Source organism: Nerophis ophidion, linkage group LG09 (genome assembly GCF_033978795.1).
Source record: "Nerophis ophidion isolate RoL-2023_Sa linkage group LG09, RoL_Noph_v1.0, whole genome shotgun sequence".
Taxonomy (NCBI): Eukaryota; Metazoa; Chordata; class Actinopteri; order Syngnathiformes; family Syngnathidae; genus Nerophis; species Nerophis ophidion.
Genome location: NC_084619.1, coordinates 53,234,747 through 53,259,183, shown reverse-complemented (window position 1 = coordinate 53,259,183; position 24,437 = coordinate 53,234,747). Strand labels below are relative to the sequence as shown.

At 40.5% G+C, this 24,437-nt stretch overlaps 1 protein-coding gene across 7 annotated transcripts in view; it reads left to right on the top strand.

Moving 5' to 3' along the window:
- LOC133559457 (girdin-like) overlaps positions 1–24,437 on the top strand; it is a 183,008-nt gene that overhangs the window by 87,230 nt on the left and 71,341 nt on the right. For all 7 annotated transcript variants that reach the window (XR_009808177.1, XM_061911231.1, XM_061911229.1 and 4 more), the window contains exons 4-8: positions 2,305–2,374; positions 19,856–19,914; positions 20,029–20,112; positions 22,106–22,246; positions 22,776–22,948. Coding sequence is in view for 6 of the 7 variants with exons in the window: in XM_061911231.1 (XP_061767215.1) it covers positions 2,305–2,374; positions 19,856–19,914; positions 20,029–20,112; positions 22,106–22,246; positions 22,776–22,948 (527 nt within the window). In the remaining variant the exon portion in view is untranslated. The remainder of the gene's footprint in view (positions 1–2,304; positions 2,375–19,855; positions 19,915–20,028; positions 20,113–22,105; positions 22,247–22,775; positions 22,949–24,437) is intronic.

Below are 24,437 nucleotides of genomic sequence, written 5' to 3'. Positions count from 1 at the left end.
ATTGCACAGTACAGTGCATATTCCGTAGAATTGACCACTAAATGGTAACACCCCAATAAGGTTTTCAACTTATTTAAGTCGGGGTCCAGGTTAATCAATCCATGGAAGCCAAGTCAAGGAATAGCCATGGACGAATAGTCTGGATAGCAGCCGTGGGACCATCAAACATGTCTTTTACCTTCATCACCTGGTACATGTTGGTGTGTTCACGGCATTTTCACACTGGTAAGTTTGAATCAAGGCCTGTTTTATTCTGTTGTACACATAGTAGGATGTTAGCTAAGCTAAGCTAGCTGCTGGATACAAACAACTTACAGTATTTGGTGCGATCAATAACTGATAAGACTTTAAATATATACCACATTAATGCACAGTGTATTTCAGACTTGAAGTCTATTTAGTTTAAAACAAATTTCTCCTGGTGACACCACACAGTGACAAGTCCTGTTGACTGACGACGTCCTTTCTTTCTGATGTAAAATTGCGAGGTCTTGCACACACCCAAAGTTTGGTTTGTTGGTTGGTTTGACAAATATATTTGTCGGCGACAAATTTTATTGTCGACAATGTCGACTACTCGTTACACCCCTACTGTAGAGTGCTGTTCCAAAATATGTAGAAGAGAGTGATCTCCAAATGAACTCCGACTGAAACACTATTGAAATGTGGGTTATTTATTAGCCTTTTGTATGCTTTTTGGTTGTTGTATCTCTCAGGGGCCATTTAGGAATGCAGCTGTTTGTGTTTTTATGTGTGTGTTTGTTTTTTTCCAAATGTATTTATTTAATTATTACTATTATAATAATTATTATTGTTTTTTTGGTTACTTGTTGGGGGTGGGGGAAATAAAATAATCTGACGTCTTTGACTGTTCCTGTCAATTATGTGGCTAAAAACCCAATAAACAAATGTTTAAAAAGAAAAAAAGGTGGCGGGACTTTGGAACGGTTTCCAGTTTAGTTCGGTACAGTCCCTTGATTTTTGTACAATGCAGTTTGTTGCTCTCTTTAAACCGCTGGTTGAGTACGGGGATGGATACAAAAACTTTAACTAGCAACAATGGCTACCCACCCCCCACAATGCATTGCGAAATCATGTGCCCTTTTGAGCCCTATACTGGAAAAATTCAAGTTTGAAATCTTTAATTTTGTAAAAACAGAAAGCCTAAAACGCTAAAAAGTTACACAATGTCCATAACTGCCTTTATTAAATGTTTGGGTAGAATTACCCAATTACCCATACGGCGTGGCGCAGTGGGAGAGTGGCCGTGCGTAACCCGAGTGTCCCTGGTTCAATTCCCACCTAGTACCAACCTCGTCACGTCCGTTGTGTCCTGAGCAAGACACTTCACCCTTGCTCCTGATGGGTGCTGGTTGGCGCCTTGCATGGCAGCTCCCTCCATCAGTGTATGAATGTGTGTGTGAATGGGTAAATGTGGAAGTAGTGTCAAAGCGCTTTGAGTACCTTGAAGGTAGAAAAGCGCTATACAAGTACAACCCATTTAATTGTTTAAACAAAACCAGTTTTCTCTTTAATTAAAATATAATAATTTATTACAGCTGTTTGTCTATTTTTTGGAGGAATGTGTTTAATCACTGAACCCAATCTTGCTAAAAAATATTGATTTTGAATCGGTTAGAATCAAATTGTTACCAGCGAGATTTGAATCTAATAGTGTGGTACTCAAAGATTCCCAGGTTTTCAAACCCATATTAGGTGTTCTTTTCAAAAATTGTATTTTGGGAATATGGCACTGGCCTATAAAAAAAATTATAAGCGTGGTGCAGCGCACTTTGGACACCCCTTGAATAAGCGCTCAATCAGTTACAACAGGAGGCGTAAGGAAAAGTAGTTCTTGCCGGGACACTACAATTAAAATGTATTAGGTTGCGGTTTTAAATTGTTTTTCCTATCAACATAATTAAACCGAAATGTCCCATGATTAATTGTGACTTTTACTCCTGGGCTTTTTATTTGGTGTGCTGTCATTGTCTTTACATTTTGTGCACTATTCTATTTTTCTATTCTGTGTATAATCTATTACTATAAACCTATGGCATGTATAACCTACTCTATTTAAATAACTGTATACATACTATCTTGTGGTACTCATTAGGCCAAATCTGGGATCTTGGTTGAAAAATGTAATATCATCTCGTTATTTGAATACCTGATTAAATATTTTAGTATTGTTTTGCCTATCACTAGGTGTCCAGATACGTTTGTTCATGCATTTTAACCGAAATAGAGTGTTGTAAAAACACATTCACTGACATCTTTATTTATTCCCTTTGTCTATAACAGGAGACGCTGCAGCAGCTGGTGATGATGCCCCTACCGAATGTGCTGGTCCTTGGCCGCCACCCTCTCACTGGTAAGCCTTCGTAAGCGCTGAGTAGACGCTCCTACTTGAGGCTGGCACAGAGTTCATATGGAGGGCAGGAGCAATTTTCATGCCGCTATTCTCACATTGCTACAAGATAAACTGGCTTTCATTTACCGCCGCTTTGATGTTTCAAAATGAGTTTTCCTTCCGACTGCCCGATTCCTTTTTTTGTGCTGTTCACTGAGGCCGCCCGGCCGTCCTTCACAGACTACACGCTAATAAATGGAAGAAAAGAAACATAAGTCTGCTAAATTGACACAATCATTTATGCAGCATTGAACCCAACGGTGCCATTTGATACGTCTCAAAGCGAAGGCGCAGTGTTTAAATTTCATGCAGACATGTCTCAGCCGCGCTCAGATCAGTTTGACCTCTGTGGCCTCAAAGTACGACTTGATATTCTAACTTGACCCCGAGGGGGGGAGGTGACAAGCAGCAGGCGTCTGTTTAGAGTGAACAAAAAAGTCAGTCAGTTTCAGTTTATTTCGAACAGTCATACAGTGAAAGGACCCATACTGTTCAGATGTCACAATTTCACTATCAAGATTTCCCTATGTATTTTTCACTCCTGAAAATGAATCGGTCAGTCATTTCTCATAATATAAATACATTTGTGAGTAATAGAGATGCGCGGATAGGCAATTATATCATCCGCATCACCAAAATCGTCATCCACCCGAACCAACTTTTTATCGGGACCGTACCCGCCCACCAACCGCCCGCTGAATTACATCAAAGGTTGGCCGCCTTTATGACTCACAGAGCTATTTAAAACTGTTTCACAGAGTAATGTAGTCAATTAGAGCCGCTAACGTTTACGCGACTATTCAAAAGTGTCCATCGTGATGACATGAATGTGGGCGTGCTGTGAAGCCATTGCCTTAGACACCTTCAACAACATGTACAAACTGATTGTTGGTCCAGCAACATGTTGTGTGCAGCTTCCGCAATTACACGTATGAGATTGAAAGGCATACTGGGTGATACAGAGTACACTGATGGTTGTGATATAAACAACTTTAACACTTGCTAATATGCGCCACGCTATGAAGCCACACAATACAAGATTGACAAACACATTTCGGGAGAACATCCTCACAGTAACACAACATAAACGCAACACAACTAATACCCATAATCCTTTGTATTCATGAAACTTCCTGAATATATTTTACACCCCCGCGCCCCCAAAACCCAATTTACCGACGTACGGAGGGGGCGGGGGTGGCGGGGTTTGGGGTGTATAAAATAGTCAGGAAGTGTCATGAATACAAAGGATTATGGGTATTTGTTGTGTTGCGTTTATGTTATGTTACTGTGAGGATGTTCTCCCGAAATGTGTTTGTCGTTCTTAATTGGTGTGGCTTCAAAGCGTGGCGCATATTAAGAGTGTTAAAATTGTTTATATCACAACCATTAGTGTACTCTGTGTCACCCAGTATGCCTTGCAGTTGTGTGCGTGTTGCCGCGGAAGCCACACACAACATGATGCTGGACTGACAAGCAGATCGTGTGTGATGTAGAAGGCGACAAAGCCAATGGTTTAATAGCACGCACTAATATTTAATATCTGGGTGACTGCTGGCAGTCATTCAAGAGAATAATAGCGTCTCCTATTGGCTTCTTCGCTTTATGACACGGGTCTTAAAGGGTTCTTTGAATGGCAAAGGATACCGATCGCAGAACCATGTATATCAAATGTCTCCGGATGGTTCAACCGCCACCCGCCCGAATCTAATTAAAATCTCTATTTTCGTCATGTCAATCGCCCGACCCGCGGTTTAGCCACGGACTCCGCGGATGAGAGCGCAAACCGCGCATCTCTAGTGAGTAATGTGTAGATAACTAACTGCTTAATTATAAGGCGTATGAAAGGGATCATATTATGATTTTTTTCGACATTTAAAACACTTCTTTGTGGTCTCCATAACATGTAAAGGTGGTTCTTTGGTCAAAATGTTGCATACATAATGTTTTACAGACCATCTTCAAGCCACTTTCTGACCGTCTCTTCCGGGTGGGCCGTTTTTTGGGCTGTCTTATTTACTTGTCTCCACTTGGACAGTGTCTTCTCCCCGTCTTCTTTGTTGTAATTTTTAGCGCTTCCATAGCGAGTCTACTGACAGATTTAAGTTAGAAGTGTACGCTTGTTTCTATTATAAAAGGCAACAGTGGAGGATGAATGCACCATAGCAAGAGGGTAAAGAAAAAGAAGGAGCTTAATAATTATGGCACGGGCTACAATGGCAGACTTTTCGAGACGTATGCAGATCCCAAATAAACAACAGCAGGTGCAATAGGGAAGAAAAGTTGGCTTTGCATAACATTGCAAAACAAAACGCCAAATAATTGGTTACCTAATAGGTGCCATTTTGGGGTCCTTACACACACACCTTAATAATACCCGTATGTTGAAACACAAGTAGGTTTGACTACGGTAGCCGGAATGCGCTGCCAATCCATCGAGCGGTGCGGTTTCGTAGCTTACCAAAGTCATTCTAAAACATATTGACGGATTTCTGAGAGCTGTGTATAATGTTATATATTCTCACTGAAATATCAAAGCTTTGGTGATGTTTGCTTATGGGGACTTGCTAGGGTCGTTTATTGAAGACGTGTCAACTTACAGTCAGCAAGTATCTCTTTTGTGTGACCGCCATCTACTGGTCACACTTATCATTATACCATGATCAGGGCTCAGAAAATCTGCAAAGACTCCGCCCACCCCCACCAAGGACTGTTTTCACTGCTGGACTCTAGAATGAGGCTCCGCAGCAGAACCACCAGGTTCTGTGACAGTTTCTTCCCTTTGGCCGTAAGACTCTTGAACACATCATGATTATCCCCTTAATTCCCCCCAAAATGGATTAACTCGCTGGAATAAAAAGACAATACAACATACATCCATAAACGTGGATGCATATGAAAAAGTGCAATATATGTATCTGTACAGTACTCTATTTATTTATATATGCAACTTATTGATTTTTTATCTTGCACTATTATGAGCTAATGCAACAAAATGTTGTTCTTTTCTCTACTGTAAAGTTCAAATTTGAATGACAATAAAAAGGAAGTCTAGGTCTATGTGCCAAATAAAATTGCTTCGAGGTTCGGTAAGCACAACCTGAATGATTACGCACATTAGGCGTACCAGGTTATAAGGAGCACTGTCAATTTTGGGTACAATGAAAGGATTTTAAGTGCGCGTTATAGTCCGAAAAATATGTTAATTTAAACCCCCCCTTTCCATTGCCAAACACCATGTCACCCTCTCTTGGTGTGACGCCATCTACAGCATAGGAGCCCATTTCCCCGCATAAACAGTATGAAGAAAAACATGTAAAACTAGTATTTTGATCACTTAATTGCATGTTTTTGTCGCACTGGTTCTTGATTGTTTCAAAAACTGATAGGATTAACATTATGAGCAAAAATATACAGTATATATATATATATATATATATATAAAAGAATCGCCATTTCCAGACTTCCGTGCTCTCCCCTCCTCTCTTCCTGTGTTTTCTCATGCTCTTCCAGCATTTCCTCAAACACTTTGAGGAAAACATCAGTAGAAGAGGACATAAAATACAAAACCCGTTTCCATTTGAGTTGGAAAATTGTGTTAGAGGTAATTAAAAACAAAATACAATGATTTGCAAATCGCTTTCAACCCACACAGCATTCAATTGAATGCACTACAAATACACAATATTTGATGTTCAAACTCAGACACTTTATTTTTCTTTTGCAAATAATAATTAACTTAGAATTTCATGGCTGCAACACGTGCCAAAGTAGTTGGGAAAGGGCATGTTCACCACTGTGTTACATCACATTTTCTTTTAACAACACTCAATAAACGTTTGGGAACTGAGGAAACTAATTGTTGAAGCTTTGAAAATGGAATTTTTCCCCATTCTTGTTTTATGTAAAGCTTCAGTCGTTCAACAGTCCGGTGTCTCCGCTGTCGTATTTTACGCTTCATAATGCGCCACACATTTTCAATGGGAGACAGGTCTGGACTGCATGCGGGCCAGGAAAGTAACCGCACTCTTTTTTTACGAAGCCACGCTGTTGTAACACTTGCTGAACGTGGCTTGGCATTGTCTTGCTGAAATAAGCAGGGGCGTCCATGAAAAAGACGGAGCTTAGATGGCAGCATATGTTATTCCAAAACCTGTATGTACCTTTCAGCATTAATGGTGCCTTCACTGATGTGTAAGTTACCCATGCACCCCCATAACATCATAGATGTTGGCTTTTGATAACAGTCTGGATGGTTCGCTTCCCCTTTGGTCCGGATGACACGATGTCGAATATTTCCAAAAACAATTTGAAATGTGGACTCGTCAGACCACAGAACACTTTTCCACTTTACATCAGTCCATCTTAGATGATCTCGGGCCCAGAGAAGCCGGCGGCGTTTCTGCATGTCTGTTGATAAATGGCTTTCGCTTTGCATAGTAGAGCTTTAACTTGCACTTACAGATGTAGCGACCAACTGTATTTAGTGACAGTGGTTTTCTAAAGTGTTCCTGAGCCCATGTGGTGATATCCTTTAGAGATTGATGTCGGTTTTTGATACGGTCATTCATTGTTGGTTTCCGGCCATGCCGCTTACGTGGAGTGATTTCTCCAGATTCTCTGAACCTTTTGATGATATTATGGACCGTAGATGTTGAAATCCCTAAATTTCTTGCAATTGCACTTTGAGAAACGTAGTTCTTAAACTGTTTGACTATTTGCTCACGCAGTTGTGGACAAAGGGGTGTACCTCGCCCCATCCTTTCTTGTGAAAGATTGAGCATTTTTTGGGAAGCTGTTTTTATACCCAATCATGGCACCCGCCTGTTCCCAATTAGCCTGCACACCTGTGGGATGTTCCAAATAAGTGTTTGATGTGCATTCCTCAACTTTATCAGTATTTATTTCCACCCTTCCCAACTTTTAAAGTTAATGATTATTTGCAAAAAAAAAAAGTTAATCAGTTTGAACATCAAATATGTTGTCTTTGTAGCATATTCAACTGAATATGGGTTGAAAATTATATAAAAATTATTGAATTCCGTTTATATTTACATCTAACACAATTTCCCAACTCATGGAAACAGGGTTTGTAGAATGCTTGTGGCTTACCTTAATTTTCTCCAGTTTTTGATCGCCTGGAGTGCCATGTACCTTTTAAAAGGGGCGGGTGACTCGATTACGGTCAGTATTAATATAATTTGTGTTACTTGTAACAAAACGTGTTTGTACAGTAACATGCTCATATGAACCAGATTCAAGTTATGTGGAAATGCTGTTATATGTAAGGCTCCAGAATCCATATTTTTTAGGTACAGAACTATGCAATAAATTCCAAGGTTGTCAGTATTAGAGGTGATTGGAGTTGAGATGATTCAGTTGGTTATTGCTCTGCTTTTCCAACACCAACAAAGCTTTTGTGCAATCGTCATCTCTTTAATTTTCACACCCAGTTGATGGATGTCTGTTCATTTTCTCAAAGCCTAACAAACCTCCAAAAAGGCCTTTATCTCGCTTTCGGCATGGCCTTCCCCGTCACTTGAGCTCTTTCATCACCTTTCAGCGCTTGCCATTTTAATTTAAAAGCACGCAGCGGTGAGCTATGGAGAGTAAATAAATGAACAATAAGAAGGCTGACTGCCGTATTCAGATTGCTGGCTTGTTGGTTTATTGTCGGTCCTTGAAAGGTTGAGATAGGTTTGAACTAATCTGCTTCCATTAAAGGTAATTATAGTCAGGCATTCATTCAGGGCATCCAAAGTGTGGTCGTAGAACATTAAAAAAAATATAATCACTAAAAAAAGAACAGTAAAAATGGGGAAAGAGTAAACATGAGTAAACGTAAAGAACAAAAAGTTAACATATTGATGCTACATACATAATTTATAAATCCATCAAGAAATATTCTCAGCTCTAGTCCATATGAGCCACAGCAATACTTACAAACCTTTGTAGTTGTAATTAACTTTTCTACCAGTTGTGGCACTAATGACAATATCAAACAAACAGAAGAAGTCTGGAGCTCAAGTCACAGAGAAAATTCTTAAGCACAAAAACTATGATTAAAGTGATTAAGCTGTATTTTCATTTGCATTCAAATTTTATTGACAGTTTATTTAAGAAACATATTATTCATAACGTGTTAATAATTTCACACATAAGTCGCTCCCGAGTATAAGTCGCACCCCCGGCCAAACAATGAAAAAAACTGTGACCTATAGTCTGAAAAATACGGTAAAGGCTTCATGGTATGGTCCCATTTGTACTTCTTTTTTGGCTTTTTTTATTGCCCAAAGCCTCTCTCAGCATTCAATTTCTGAGGACGACTTGCTATTTAGGTTTCCAGACAGGCTTTAAAATAACATAGCCGGTGGAGGGGGGGGTGATGCTTTCAGCAAGTGGACCAAAGCAGACAGATTTAGGCCAAATTCTGCCGGATTTGTGTGTGTTTGTGTTTGTGTTTGTGTGTGTGTGTGTGTGTGTGTGTCTTCCAGACCAACCAGTCGAGCCACTGGGACCAGTAATGTTCGCAGACTGTCCCAGCGACTGCCAGCTGAAAGTCTTTGGCCATGTGGCTTTTATTATGCTCTCTTTGAAAGGGGGTGTGTGTGTGTGTGTGGGGGGGGGGGGCGGCTTTGTGTAAAAGTGTGTGTATAACTTTTTAGTTTGGCATTTAGTAGGGGTATAACGGTACACAAAAATGTTGGTTCGGTACGTACCGCAGTTTAGAGGTCACGGTTCGGTTCATTTTTGGTACAGTAAGAAAACAACAAAATATAATTTTTGGGTTATTTATTTACCAAATTTGCAAAATTTTCCACCAAAAATATTTTTCTTTGTGGAATATTCGATGTGAAGTATTCGGAACCTTGGATAGGTGAATAATTCATAATAACATTGATTTTGATTCAATATTATGTTTTGAGCAATGACAGTTTGAAAGAAAAAAAACCAGCTTTGTTTTATTAGTCAACGTTGCAACTTTTTCTAAATTACATTTAACCTTTAAGCTTTTTTATTTCACTTTTGTTATGTTTTTGTTTATTTTAATAGTATTTTTAGAATCTGCCGTGGGCCTTAAAACATTAACTGTGACACCCCTGCTATAGATAATGAAAAATTAAATCTGATAAATCTATGGGTAAAAAGCAGAGCCTGGAGACGCATGCGCGTTTATCATACCTCTCTCGCTCTCTGCCCCTCCCTCACGAATGCTGCTGCTGCGCGCACAATTTGTTTTGTTTTTAACCCCTTCTTAACCCTGAACGTACATTGTTAATACACGCAACCATAACCCAAAATGCCGGACATTTGGCATTTAAGAAACTCTGCCCTGACAGCCTGCAGCGACCGGGCTAGGATGGACTGACCGTACGTCCTCTTTTCACCGGACATGTTCTCTTCTGGGGGCTGTCAGGGCAGAGTTTCTTAAATGCCTCAAATGTCCGGCATTTTGAGTATTGTTTACGCTACTTAATATGTCCGTGTGGAAACTCGTTAGGTACACCGCCGCACCCAACTGAAACCCCCGTACCGCAATGGTTCAATACAAATACATGTACCGTTACACACCTAGCATTTAGTAGGGGGAAGGGGTGTCTTCCCAACATTGGGAACCCACCGCGGCACCCGAAGGCTTTGGGAGAGCCCGGCTTTCCGCACAGTGAGACTGTGCATGTAGCCGTGTTTAACGCTTGCATGCAGATGTCAACACACACATGCAGACACAGTACCCCCTTTGTTTAGTCTCGCTAGAATTCAGTGGATTTCCAACAGTCATCTGTCTTGTGTTTTGGGTGAATATCAATGTTGTTTTTGTTTTCATGGACCTCCCCTCCAACTGGAGTTTTCTTGCCCTCTGACAACCCTGGTTATTTTTACGTTGTCTTAGCTATTATGCATCTAAAAAATGACATTGTGAATGTTAACACATATCCAGAAGTACCCGTGCAAAGACAACTGTCGGTCAATGACAGCTGGCACAAGCACGCACTCTTTTGTGATTTGCACTAGTTCACGTCGCAGAATCATAGTGTGACTTACTCACTTCTGCAGTGATAATGTGCTTTAACCAACACGAGATTCACCTTTTCATTGGCCAAGCGTGTGTGACTCACTAAAAGCAGCTCGTCTCAGTCTGGATTCTGGAAAATCGTTTAGTATTGTGATATATGTAAGAGATATGTATGACTAGACTGTGTGGAATCTGTGTGGGTTTTATTACAGTTGATATAAAACACATAATAGATACAGATAATAATAGCAGGAATAAGTAGTAATGTAGGGTCATAGATGACAACAAGGTACCCTACTTGACACGTTTGTAATACATCATTTGATCTGTGTTTTCTATAAACATATAGATCTTTACCATCTGTTGGCCTTTGCTAAAGTTAATGTTAAAGTACCAATGATTGTCACACACATACTTGATGTGGCAAAATTATTCTCTGCATTCGACCCATCACCCTTGATCACCCCCTGGGAGGTGAGGGGAGCAGTGGGCAGCATCGGTGCCACGCCCGGGAATCATATATGGTGATTTAACCCCCAATTCCAACCCTTAATGCTGAGTGCCAAGCAGGGAGGCAACGGGTCCCATTTTATATTCTTTGGTATGACTCAGCCGGGATTTGAAATCACAACCTACCGATCTCAGGGCGGACTTTCTAACCACTAGGCCACTGAGTAGGTTAGTAGGCCACTGAGTAGGTTGCCCAATAAGACACTATAACGCACCTGGTCTGCCAGAGAATAAGAAGAAGGAGCAGGAGGGATTACTGTTTCCAAATTTTACAGACTTTGTTTCGCGAGTGAACAAGACTCCTCCAGTAGGTACTTGAACTTCTCCACTTGGGGCAGGAATGTTTTATCGATCCGTTGTGGTGAAGAAGGAATGAGAATCAGCACCTCCAAGTCCGAGTCCATGGTTCTCGCACGGAAAAGGGTGGAGTGCCATCTCCGGGTTGGGGAGGAGACCCTGCTCCAAGTGGAGGAGTTCAACTACCTAGGAGTCTTGTTCACGAGTGGGGGAAGAGTGGACCGTGAGATCGACAGGCGGATCGGTGCGGCGTCTTCAGTAATGCGGACGTTGTATCGATCCGTTGTGGTGAAGAAGGAGCTGAGCCGGAAGGCAAAGCTCTCAATTTACCGGTCGATCTACATTCCCATCCTCACCTATGGTCATGAGCTTTGGGTCATGACCGAAAAGACAAGATCTCGGGTACAAGCGGCCGAAATGAGTTTCTTCCGCCGGGTGGCGGGGCTCTCCCTTAGAGATAGGGTGAGAAGCTCTGTCATCCGGGAGGAACTCAAAGTAAAGCTACTGCTCCTCTACATTGAGAGGAGCCAGATGAGATGGTTCAGGCATCTGGTCAGGATGCCACCCGAACGGCTCCCTAAGGAGGTGTTTAGGGCACGTCCAACCAGTAGGAGGCCACGGGGAAGACCCAGGACACGTTGGGAAGACTATGTCTCCCGGCTGGCCTGGGAATGCCTCGGGATCCCCCGGGAGGAGCTGGACGAAGTGGCTGGGGAGAGGGAAGTCTGGGCTTCCCTGCTTAGGCTGCTGCCCCCGCGACCCGACCTCAGATAAGCGGAAGAAGATGGATGGATAGATGGATGTTTCGCGAGTAATCAGATGGCTTTTGAACACTTTCACCTTAAGGCATATATTGTTCTTCTTAACGAGGTGCGGCTGCTGCTGTGAGTCCCTGCCCCATCTAATGAGCACTTACACATAGCTCCGCCTTATTTGTGAGGTTGACAAAAAAAAGCAAAAAACTAAGTAATTTTTAGTTCCAAACATGTTATGCTTTTCTTTAGTGTTTGGTGAATGAAGTGTCAGTGAGTTGGTCAGCGTCAGTGGCTGTATTGGCCAATGCTGGACGGCATGGCTCGGATGGTAGCGCGGTTGGCCAGAAACTTTCGGGTTCCTGGTTCAAATCCAGCTTTCGTCCTCCTAGCCACTGCTGTTGTGTCCTTGGAAAAGATAATTCACCCACCTTTCTTCCAGTGGCACCCACACTGGTGTAACTGTAGCGTCAATGTAGATAATGGGTTTTGTCAATATAAAACGCTTTGAGTCACTAGAGAAAAAGCGCTATATAAATATAACTCCCTGTACTTATACTGTGTTTGTGTTTCATAGTAACGATATGTGCTGGATTAAAAATTAACTACAGTAAATTAAGGACAATAAGGCATTTGAACCCTGCAGCTTATATTTTCTTCACTGACGGCCATAATGCAAATGGTTTAAAAAAACAAACAAGCAAAGACACTGAAAATATATGTTATTGATTGTTCTATGGCACCATCTTTTAGACCAGAATGCTGCAGTGCTGCATTGGCCTTCTGTTTGGACTGACCTTTCAACCGGAAGTACAAGTGCTGTTCCGTCCTCTAATTGTCCATTGCGTTAGTACATGTATGTATTCTTTCTTCATCACTTCAAGCAACGTTTGTAGGTTTTAGAATATAACTAAAACAATTTTTACTTACGAAACCGTCCTTTGTGTGATGTCTGTAGGAGTGTTTTCATTTATATTTGTTGCTATCATAATATAAACAACCTAGCATTGTTAGCATTAGCTAATATGCTAACACATTTATCAGTGTCTGTATTATTCACTTACAATGGAACTCTGTTTATATTGTACTATGTTATATTACTACTATTATTATTTGTATTTTGTACAAACTGGCACGGTTACAGACTCGGCTGTAAAAATGATGAATCAAGAGGCGGAGTAAAACAACTTCAGTTGATGCGCTCTGTGGCCTGTTGGTGGTTTTATTTTTTGTTTGTTTGTTTTTTCATTGAGGGAATATATTAACATTCTTCCTATATGAAAAAAAGTCTTGCAATATGCATTTTCCTGCGTCTGGATCATTCCAGTGGTGGTGCTATGGTGCTGTGCGCCTCCCTGCCGAGCGCATCTTCAGTATGCTAACAATAGCTTCTGTTGTACAAACTGCATTTGTATATTGCAGAAAACGTGTTAGAAATGATATAAGTATGCTATTTTTTTCAAAAACAGGTTGGATAGGTTAATAACATGAATGTGCAGTAAATTAGTGTCTCTATGGTGAAGTCACTTAGTACACGCGAAAACGACACTCACATCTGCACCTCTTCTGCACTTGCTATGAACTGTACGCTGTCTAAGTAGATCACACGCAACACGGCCACTACTAATACACAATATTTTTTACTTTAGCACGTTATTGTTTTATCTTCGAAGATCAGGCTCCTTGTGTTTCCGAATGCATTGATGCTTCTGTATTGGTGTATCCGTCAATACTTTTCATGTGTTGTACTGACTTTTTGCAAATACTAACAATGTATCGCTAGGATTTTATCTATACGATTCCAATATCCATATTTATTACCGATACCGGTATTCATCTGTACTCTTATTGGTACTATATGTAATAGGTGGAAATAAAGAAGTTAAAAAATGCATTATTTTATTACCCTTTTTACAAGCACAAGAGGTTGTACACCACCAACATCATATAACACCTCACAGCAGGACATTTTTTGATCAACACCTGCTTTTTAAATCTTAAACAAGTGAACTATGTTTGCAGTGCGAGGTGCAATGCAGTTATGTCATCATATCATGACCACACAGATCCATCAGTGTGACTTTATTCTTAACAATGACACTCAGCTGGAAATAATATTTATGTATGGCATTCGTGTGCAAAGACTTTTACATGGTATATCATATACAATCCATCATACAAATTGATACAATCAATTAGCATATTAGGTGTTTTGATGCCACGCAAACGCGGCGTGATGAGTGACATCAGGCGGCAATTAAAGACCTGTCAGCAGATGTTTTACGGATTATTATATTACTTAAATATTTAAGTTTTTTGAGTGGATTAATATTTGTATGTGTATTACTGGATCGCTGAGAGGACAGTTAAAGCGCGGTAACGGTGGTCGTGAGTAAAGCGCTTCCTCTTTAAACTGACACTAATTCCTATTAGCGTGTGTGACTTTGCGGGACTTTTGTGGGGGAAATATTCTTGTGGTAAAAACTTTTGTGTGGTGTTGCTTACTTATTTGTCATTATTCCAAGATGATTATCACATCCGACCCATGTCTTATTTTATGGGTTGCACGGCACCTAAGTGAATGTGACAGCGGAGGTGTGTCATAATTCCGATGATCAGGTGGATTAAAAAAATACTGTTTGCTGTATCATTTGTCCAGAATCTTAAAGGGGTCATATTATTATATTTTTTCTACATTTAAACACTTATTTGTAGTCTGCATAACATGTAATGTTTGGTCCAAATATTGGAAAGATTATGTTTTACAAACCATCTCCAAGCCACTTTCGTTTTGTGGGCAGGTCTTATTTACGTGCCTTCACTTCGACAGCGTCTTCTCCCCGTCATCTTTGTTGTAGTGTTTAGCGCTTCCATAACGAGTCTACTGACACATATAAGTGAGAACTGTACTGTACTTTGTATTAAAAATGGAAACAGACTGACACATATAAGTGAGAACTGTACGCTACTTTGTATTAAAAATGGCAACAGCAGAGGATGCATGTGCATATGCAAGCTATTCTGCCCACAACAAGAGCATAGAGAAAAAGAAGAAACTTATTGACTAAAATGGCGGATGCACGCAAGGCACTCTGCGTACATTTATAGCATCCGCTGACGGTTTTTCCAATATTTGACGTCACCAATTGGACACATTCCAAACCGCTTGTTTGGCGGAAGTATGAAGGGAGGCAAGATTGATTTATAAATATCTCCACAATGCCTCTCCATGGTTTAATTTAAACATTTCAGGACTTATGCAGATCCCAAATACACAACAGCAGGTACCAAGAGATAATAAACGTTGGGTCATGCACAATAGGGTCCCTTTACTGGTCCTTTCGGACCGACCTAATTAGGAACAGGTACCAAAAAATACTGCTCCTCGGTAGGGCTGTAAACCTTTGGACACCACATGATTCGATTAAAATCTTGGAGTGAACAGTTAGATCCAGAATTTAATCTTGATTAAAAGTCAATACTTTTTTTAATAACATTGGGTATAAACTCATCTCGTCGTGTTTGGAGGAAGAAGAATACTTAGTTGCATCCCAAGCATGGGGGTGGAAACATCATGCTTTGGGGCTGTTTTTCTGCTAAGGAGACAGGATGATTGATCCGTGTTAAGGAAAGAATGAAAGGGGGCCATGAATCGTCAGATTCTGAGCCAAAACCTCCTTCCATCAGTGAGAGCTTAAATGGTTGACCAAATACTTATTTTCCACCATAATTTACAAATAAATTCTTTAAAATTCCTACAATGTGAATTCCTGGATTTTTTTTTTCACATTCTGTCTCTCGCAGTTGAAGTCTACCTATGATGAAAATTACAGACCTCTGTCATCATTTTAAGTGAGAGAACTTGCACAATCGGTGGCTGCCTAAATACTTTTTTGCCCCACTGTATTAGCAGTAATGCTACTTTTTATAGCAACGCTTTTGCCCAACACTTGACAAATTACGGTTGTATGTTCGACATATTCCCACTTGAAGCCAAACCACCGCCAGACGATGGACCCCTGCTGTTTTTCTTGGGAATTAATTCTTCCTTCATTCGCACCTTCTTTCTCTAGTATTACCACTCGCACGGCTTTGCTAGCATCAGAGCTAACGTTACCCATGCCGAGTTGAGTTTATACCAAAATGGATACATGAATGATACAGCAGAGGATTGGGAGAATGTCATGTGGTCAGATGAAACCAAAATAGAACTTTTTGGTATAAACTCAACTCGTCGTGTTTGGAGGAAGAAAAATACTGAGTTGCATCCCAAGAACACCAAACCTACTGTGAAGCATGGGGGTGGAAACATCATGCTTTGGGGCTGTTTTCCTGCTAAGGAGACAGGACGATTGATCCGTGTTAAGGAAAGAATGAATGTGGCCATGTATCGTGAGATTTTGAGCCAAAACCTCCTTCCATCAGTGTGAGCTTTGAATGGTTGACCAAATACTTATTTTCCACCATAATTTACAAATAAATTCTTTAAAATTCCTACAATGTGAATTCCTGGATTTATCTTCACATTCTGTCTCTCAAAGTTGAAGTGTACCTACGATGAAAATTACAGACCTCTGTCATTTTAAATGGGAAAACTTGCACAATCGGTGGCTGACTAAATACTTATTTGCCCCACTATATATATATATATATATATATATATATATATATATATATATATATATAACATTGGTCAGAAACCGAGTCATATAGTAGCAGCAAGGATTCCAAAGTCCCATTAAGTAAAACAAAAAAAGAGGGCCAATTGGAATTGTTAGGAATTGGCAAACAAAAAAATAAATAAATAATTATTTTTAAAGAAATGTAAAAAAGATTAGATAAATAACAAAAAATACCGCACTCTTATTCTTGTGTGTGAAAATGAAATGTTTTTTAATGTGATTTCGCCAACTATTGGCATGGCATGTACATTATTGCTTTGCACAGTTTTTTTTTCCAGGTTCAGGTGAAGTGCATGGTCTTGACGGTTTAGTGTCTGTATTTAAAAAAAACAAACTCAGAGGAAAATCGTTCAGATTTTCGTACGAGAGAGTTGTATCCATTCCTTTGCTGCAGGGGGGTTAGCGGAATAAATCCCGGCAGGCTGTCAAAGCAAAGCAACATCCGACTGACTGCGTGCTTTAACGCAAACATGCAAGTCATGCAGTCATGAGTGAGTGAGTGAGTGTATTCATCCCGGCAGACGAGACACACACACATCATTCCCGCTTTTCACTCACACCGGCATTAACAATGGCAGATAAAAAGAGTGAGTCACTCTCTTTGAGGATGGAGCGGAGAGAGAGGAAAGGAAGCGGAGATGAATCATAACAAGGAAGGAAGGAAGGAAGGCTGCATGGATGTGTGCAGCATAAAATAGCTGCATGGATGAATCCAGTGTGTTAAAGAGATGGATGTGTATCCAAACCATTTTCAACCATCCCTCCCCCTTTTTATTTTTTCAATCCAAGTCTGGTGTTTGTGTCTGCCTCCTACAGCATTTCGCTCCTCTTCCTCTCTCGCTTGGTGCATTTATTTGTCCTACCAGACTGCTTATCTAGCCCTACCTGTCTCCGCGAGATTTGCCGAGCTAAATCCTTTCCCCGTCTCCAAGCGGCTCTAATGGAGTTCCCGCTAAGCTCCACGACTGCGAGAATTAACTTTTTGTCAGCCCGTCACCCATCTGCGCCTCGATAGTCACTCGGCGCTTTTGGTTTTTCTACTTTTGCACACCAGGGAAACATTTTATTAGGAACACTTGCCCAGCAGAATGGTGTTAAAAGGCAAATAGATCATTTGCCGTAGCTACCCGTAATGTGGCCGTGGCAAAGTCTCAGGCTGCACGAGTGCTGCTAGCACCGGGAAGTTCCGGTTCTTTGAAAGAACATGAATTCCAATATTAACTGTGACAATGTGAAGCACAGAATGATCTCCTCCCTCGGTAAACTGGGCCATGTTGCATATTTTCCAAAATGGTAAGGAGCCCAAGTTATTAGCTGGGGTGGACGATAAATATCGGACCGATATGAGGAATTATGATGTCATACCAATAAATCCGATAACAAACAAAATAGCTCCAATGAGGCGAGATTACCCGTACTGTGCTGTAGGTGGGTGAGGGTGAGGAAAACAAGTGCCCCTTTTCTCCTAGAGCAGGAGACCACGTTCGGGCGAGGGAAATCTGAGTCCTTGTTATCTATATATATATATATATATATATATATATATATATATATATATATATATATATATATATATATATATATATATATATATATATATATATATATATATATATATATATATATATATATATATATATATATATATATATATATATATATATATTCTGTGTATATATATATATATATTCTGTGTATATATATACATACAGGGTTTCCCACACATTCATTTATTTGTGGCGGCACGCCACAAAAGAATCACGGCCGCCACAAATACAAATTAAAAACTAAAATAAATAATAATTATTAATTTTTTTAAATTTTCTGGCTTTTGACTCGCTCGACCGCTCATAAAAGCAATGGGACTCTGTCTTTGAATGGAGCTTGTAGTTACATATTATATAAATATGTAAATATTATATAAATATGTATATAAATATCTACATAAAGTGTTGTAATTATATTCCAACTCCCCGTTCTTCTTGGTCATCGGCGCCGCCGCTGCCACCCGCCCCCCCACCTGTCCCCCCCTCCTGCGCCGCCGACCACACCACCACAAATAGATGCCTGACCTGTGGGAAACAATGACATATGTATATATATATATATATATATATATATATATATATATATATATATACATATATACATATATACATACCTACATGTCCCGCGACCCCAAAGGAAATAAGCGGTAGAAAATGGATGGATGGATACATACATGTGTAGATGTTTGTATATACACGTGTATGTTTGTTTACAGTATGTATTTATATACATGTATGTATATGTATGAATAAATCTGTATACATGTATATGTATGTTTGTATATGTATGTATACTTGTGTTTATATCTATATATATGTATGTATGTATATATATTTTTGTATATGTACATATGTGCTTAAATTTATTTATATGTGTTAATGTATGTAGATCTGTGTTTATACAGTATTGTATGTATAATGTTTATATATATATATATATATATATATATATATAGACATTTTGTTGTATTGGTCCTGAGAAGCAGGAAGTTGTTGGGCTATTGACTTAAAAAAATATTGTACGTCCCTACTGCGACGTAAGCTTTACGCTGACTACTCTAAAGTATATCCAAGTTTACTTTGTATAGACAAGACGACCTCTGCTGAGGTCTATTATACGACACTGTAGGTGTGTTGTCCCTAATAAAGTGGCATGGAAGTCAACCTTCTGAGCCTTTACAAAATGCTTTATCTTCTTTCTAATGTTTGAAAAGGTTAGGTCAGAGGTCAATGACCCGCGTCTTTGCATCTTCAGCAATGAGCTGCTTCATGTGTTGGGGCGAAGCACATGAATCATTTGTGTCACTCCTCAGGGTTTGTTGGTAACAAGCACAGCGGCAACATAGACACGCTGCATGCCTTTTTTCGTATACCATACCTCTTGCTCACTGGTACACACACGCGCATGTGAGTCGAAGCCTGCAGAGATTGTTGACAGATGCTCTGTCTTCTCGCCGCTCAAAACATTGTGGCGTTGTGTCAAATGAAAAAGGAAGTAGTAGTAAATCATTTGGACGTGAGCTCATCTCAGCTTTTATCTTATTTTTGGAGCTCCAGAATGGAGTCATACATCTTAAATGTTCTTATAACAAGAAGATTAACATAATGTTATTAAGCTATTTCTTGTGTTTCCCCTTCAGAGCGAGGTCTGGAGGAGATGAAGAAACTGCTGCTGTTGCTGCTGGGCTGTGCAGTGCAGGTAAGAGCAGTATGGATGAAACACCCCCAAAAATCCAAAGAAAAAGCATCACTGACGGGACTTTACAGTTCTGTTAAAATTCTTCAAAAGTCACTCTGTGTTGTCTTTTTGCAGTGCGAGAAGAAGGAGGACTACATCGAACGCATCCAGACTCTGGATTTCGACACCAAAGCAGTCATTGCGTCCCACATCCAAGAGGTGCTTTTCCCTTATTGTACAGTAGGGCTAGACAAGTAATCAAATTTTAATCACAATTTTCGATTTTGGCTTCTCACGATCATAAAAATATTACAATCCAAAAGTATCAAACGTGCATGCAACATACAGAACTTGTAACGGTGAAACGGATGATCAAGCTTATGAATTAAAAAAAACACGTCTACTAGGAGTCTGGGATCTCACCAGGAATACAACATTTTTTTGACAATAATCAATCATCAATAATCACTAAACTCAACAAAAAAACTGAAAATCCCACGTTAACATAACCACGGATGGAATTGCAGATTTGGCCAATAACATGGAGTCCGCTGTTTAATGCAGAATATCTTGGAAATGGACATAAATGTGAGTGAAATGTTTGCTTATTGAGAAAGAACATTTGTTTGGGAAAAAGTGTATTGCTCATTTATGCCCCAAACACGTACTGAACTAAACAATGTGGGCACGGCACTTGAGACAAAGGTTAAAATACCACGCTTAAGTTAGCAAGAAAAAATCCATACACCCACAGCACATCTCATCTGCTTGTGTTGTGGTGAATGACATCATTGATGTAAGATCAATGTGCAAACAGCAGTCGCAACTTGAAAGGCACTCTTTTTTTCTCTTTTTTTTTTTCAGCCTGAAATTCTCCCGTCCAAAGGCAAACCCCAGTAACTCAATTTTTGTCAAAACTGAGCTGATAATAATTTTGGAGTTCCTAGGTGATAGGCTTTACATTAGTGTCTGCGATATTGTTCCGTAAGTAAGCTGTTACGCGCATGGCAGGACCGAGCAACTACCACATAACCACGTAGATACAACAGAAAAACCTAGTATCTCAAGGGACCAATCGGAACTTCTTTGTCAGTCGCCTTATTGTGTTTAATGAGACATTTGCACAAATGGGGGCCGACGGTCAACCTGATTATGTGATATTATGGCACGAGGGGATATTTAGAAGATTGGCCCAGGACGTTGCAAGCACCTTCATTAAATGTATTGTTTTTGATTCTTCCCCTTGCATACTCTTTTTGGCAGATAACTGTGGAGGTCAAAATAAAAACTGGACGCTGTACACGGCTCTTGGCCAATGTGCAAACGCAGAATGGGGCCCACCCGAGATTGTGATTAAATATCTGGAGAAAGGGCACACGTTCATTAGAGCAGATTCAATCCATGGCTCAATCGGCAATAAAATGAAAGCTCAAGAAAACAGCTATACGTTTGATGACTTTGTAGATCTTTGTAAGACAGCCTCAAGATAGATTGGTTTTCCTTTGTATTCTCAAAATCAGCTAGAAGTGAGTTACTAGGTTTTGCCTTTGGACGGGAGAATTGTCTTCTGACTCGTCAAGCTCAGAACAACAGCACACTTCCCCCGTCCAATCCCGGGCTCGGGTTCTTTCTGTGTAGAGTTTGCATGTTCTCCCTGTGAATGCGTGGGTTCCCTCCGGGTACTCCGGCTTCCTCCCACCTCCAAAGACATGCACCTGGGGATAGGTTGATTAGCAACACTAAATTGGCCCTAGTGTGTGAATGTGAGTGTGAATGTTGTCTGTCTATCTGTGTTGGCCCTGCGATGAGATGGTGACTTGTCCAGGGTGTACTCCGCCTTCCGCCCGATTGTAGCTGAGATAGGCACCAGCGCCCCCGCGACCCCAAAGGGAATAAGCGGTAGAAATGGATGGATGGATGGACTACTATAATTGTTATTGTTGTTGTTGTTATTATTCATTTGTTACTAATTTATATCCGGTTGTTATTTTGAATTATATTTGTAGTTAATTTTTGGTGGTAGAATAAATACATTTTCAAACAGATAAATAATCATATTATTAATCGTGATTTCAATATCAATCAAAACAATTGTAATTATTATTTTTGCCATTATAATCCAGCCCTACCTTGCAGTGAATCCCACCAGGTTCCCACTAGGTCTCCACCCATGCCCACCTGTCTTCTTATTGTTATTGCATTGTGATTAAAGGTGACGCACAACCAGGAGAACGTAGTGGACCTCCAGTGGTTGGAGAGCGGGGAGATGCCACCTGATGACCTGGAGAATCTGTCCAGGAACCTGGCGCTCCATCTCAAACATGTGGTGGACGAGCGGGACACACAATTGGAGGTACTAAGATGACGTCGTCGTCCTCTGCACCACTTTATGCTTTGCTTTAGGGAGATCTGTCCATGTTCTCTAAACAGTGGAGGTGCTGCTGCTTTGGGGGGGGGTCTTTGCGTGGAAACATTACCGCCAAGTGAGCTGCCTCAGGAAGGAAGGGTTGAAACTGTTAACTGTCTCACGGTTGAAAGATTGGTGTGTCTGTGTGTGTGTTTGGGTTAGCTTTTATGCATCAGTTGAGTTTCCAACCCATAGGGTGCAGATGGCTCCAACTGATAGAGCTGCGGTGTGTGTGTGTGTGTGTGTGTTTTGGGGTATCTAATACCCTCCAGATTACCACTGGGTTGTCCAGAAGTTGTCAATTAAAAGCCCATTTCCTGTCACAGGCTTGGGGTCTAAATATGTTTAGTGGGGGCGCCACTGTGGTGCTTTTTACGTTCGGGGCTTGCTTTCTGGCGGCTTGTTTGTCGACGGATTGAAATCCCAACTTGTTGCATATTGTCACGTTTTCTAAAAGCGTGTCTGTGTCTTCCAGAGTATCGTGGAACTAACCCAGGAGAGAGACTGTGTCCAGCTGTCCCCGCTTGGTCCCGGTCCGGCCCACTCCCCCAACGGATCCCCCAGCATGAGGAGGACGGAGAGCCGGCAGCACCTTTCCGTGGAATTGGCTGATGCCAAGGCCAAGAGCCGACGTCTGCGGCAGGAATTGTGAGTGCCAAACGCCAAATTAGACTTGAAATAGAGCAACACCGCATCCCCACACAGATATTTCTAATATTTTGGCCTTCTTCCTGAGAAATATTAGAAACATCTTTTGGTAGATTAAAAAAATTATATTATTACCCCAAATTATCCAATTAACACCACTGTTCAGTTAACCAATAACCACCAATTACTAATTATCATTGGGCCAGAAAAAAGTGTTATTAACAGTTGTGGCTGGAGTCAACCTCCTGATATACCATATTTTGTAGCCGCAACGACTAAATTTTAGAAAAGAAAAAAATGTTTCCCCCTATTTGTTGCACCGGACTACAAGCCGAAAATACATACGTTGTGATATTAGGTATTTATGGATAAATATATATTTTTTTAATTATTTACATACCTTAACTGTTTATAAAAGGTGCCTATAAAACGGCTGATCAAACAAAACATAAGTCATTGTCATGGACACACTAGCTGTGGAAGCTAGCTCTCCAATCGGCTAAACAGACTCAATAACTCCACTGGGATGATTTGGCAAATTTACTAAACTGAAACACTACAAAAAGAAAGTTAATATACCGTATTTCCTTGAATAGCCGCCGGGCATGTAGTATGCGCCTGCCTTGAATTACTGCCGGGTAAAACTCGCTCCCCAAATTTATTAGCGCATGCTTACTTTTACCGCTGGGTCAAATTCGTGACGTCAGACGCTTCTCCTGCCGTCATTTTGAAAATGGCGGAAGAGTTTTTTTTTGCTTTTACTGTGTGTAAACCAGGGCTCTTGTAAAACACAGCCAAAGAGATCACACTAATGGTTGTGATATAAAACCATTCTAACACTCTTACTAATATGCGCCACACTCTGTGAACCCTAACCAAACAAACACATTTCTAGAAAACATTGGCTCTGTAACACATTATAAACGCAACATAAGAATTACCCAGAATTCCAATTCCCCCCCCCCTCCGTGCGTCGGTTGAGGTGGGCGGGGTTGGGGGCGCGTGTATAATATAGCTAAGAGTCATGGATGCATTGGAATTCTGGGTAATTCTTATGTTACGTTTATAATGTGTTACAGAGCCAATGTTCTCCAGAAATGTGTTTGTTATTCTTGTTTGGTTAGGGTTCACAGAGTGTGGCGCATATTAGTGAGAGTTTTAAAGTTGTTTATATCACAACCATCAGTGTAAACGGTATGGCTGTTGATCAAGTATGCATTGCAATCTCATATGAGCAGAAGCGAAATGCATGCGTCCTACTGGCACGCAGGTACCATGGTGCAAAGATGGGCGCGATGACATGTACAGCAGTGGTCCCCAACCACCGGCCGCGGCCGCAGAATCATTTTTTATTAATTATTTTATTTATCACACTCAATTTTTTACTGCATGCCATTGGTAAGCGCAAGGGTGAGAAGAGGTTTTAAAATTATAAGCGCTTGCTTACTTTTACCGCATGCGTTGAATAAGCGCAGGAGTGAGAAGAGCT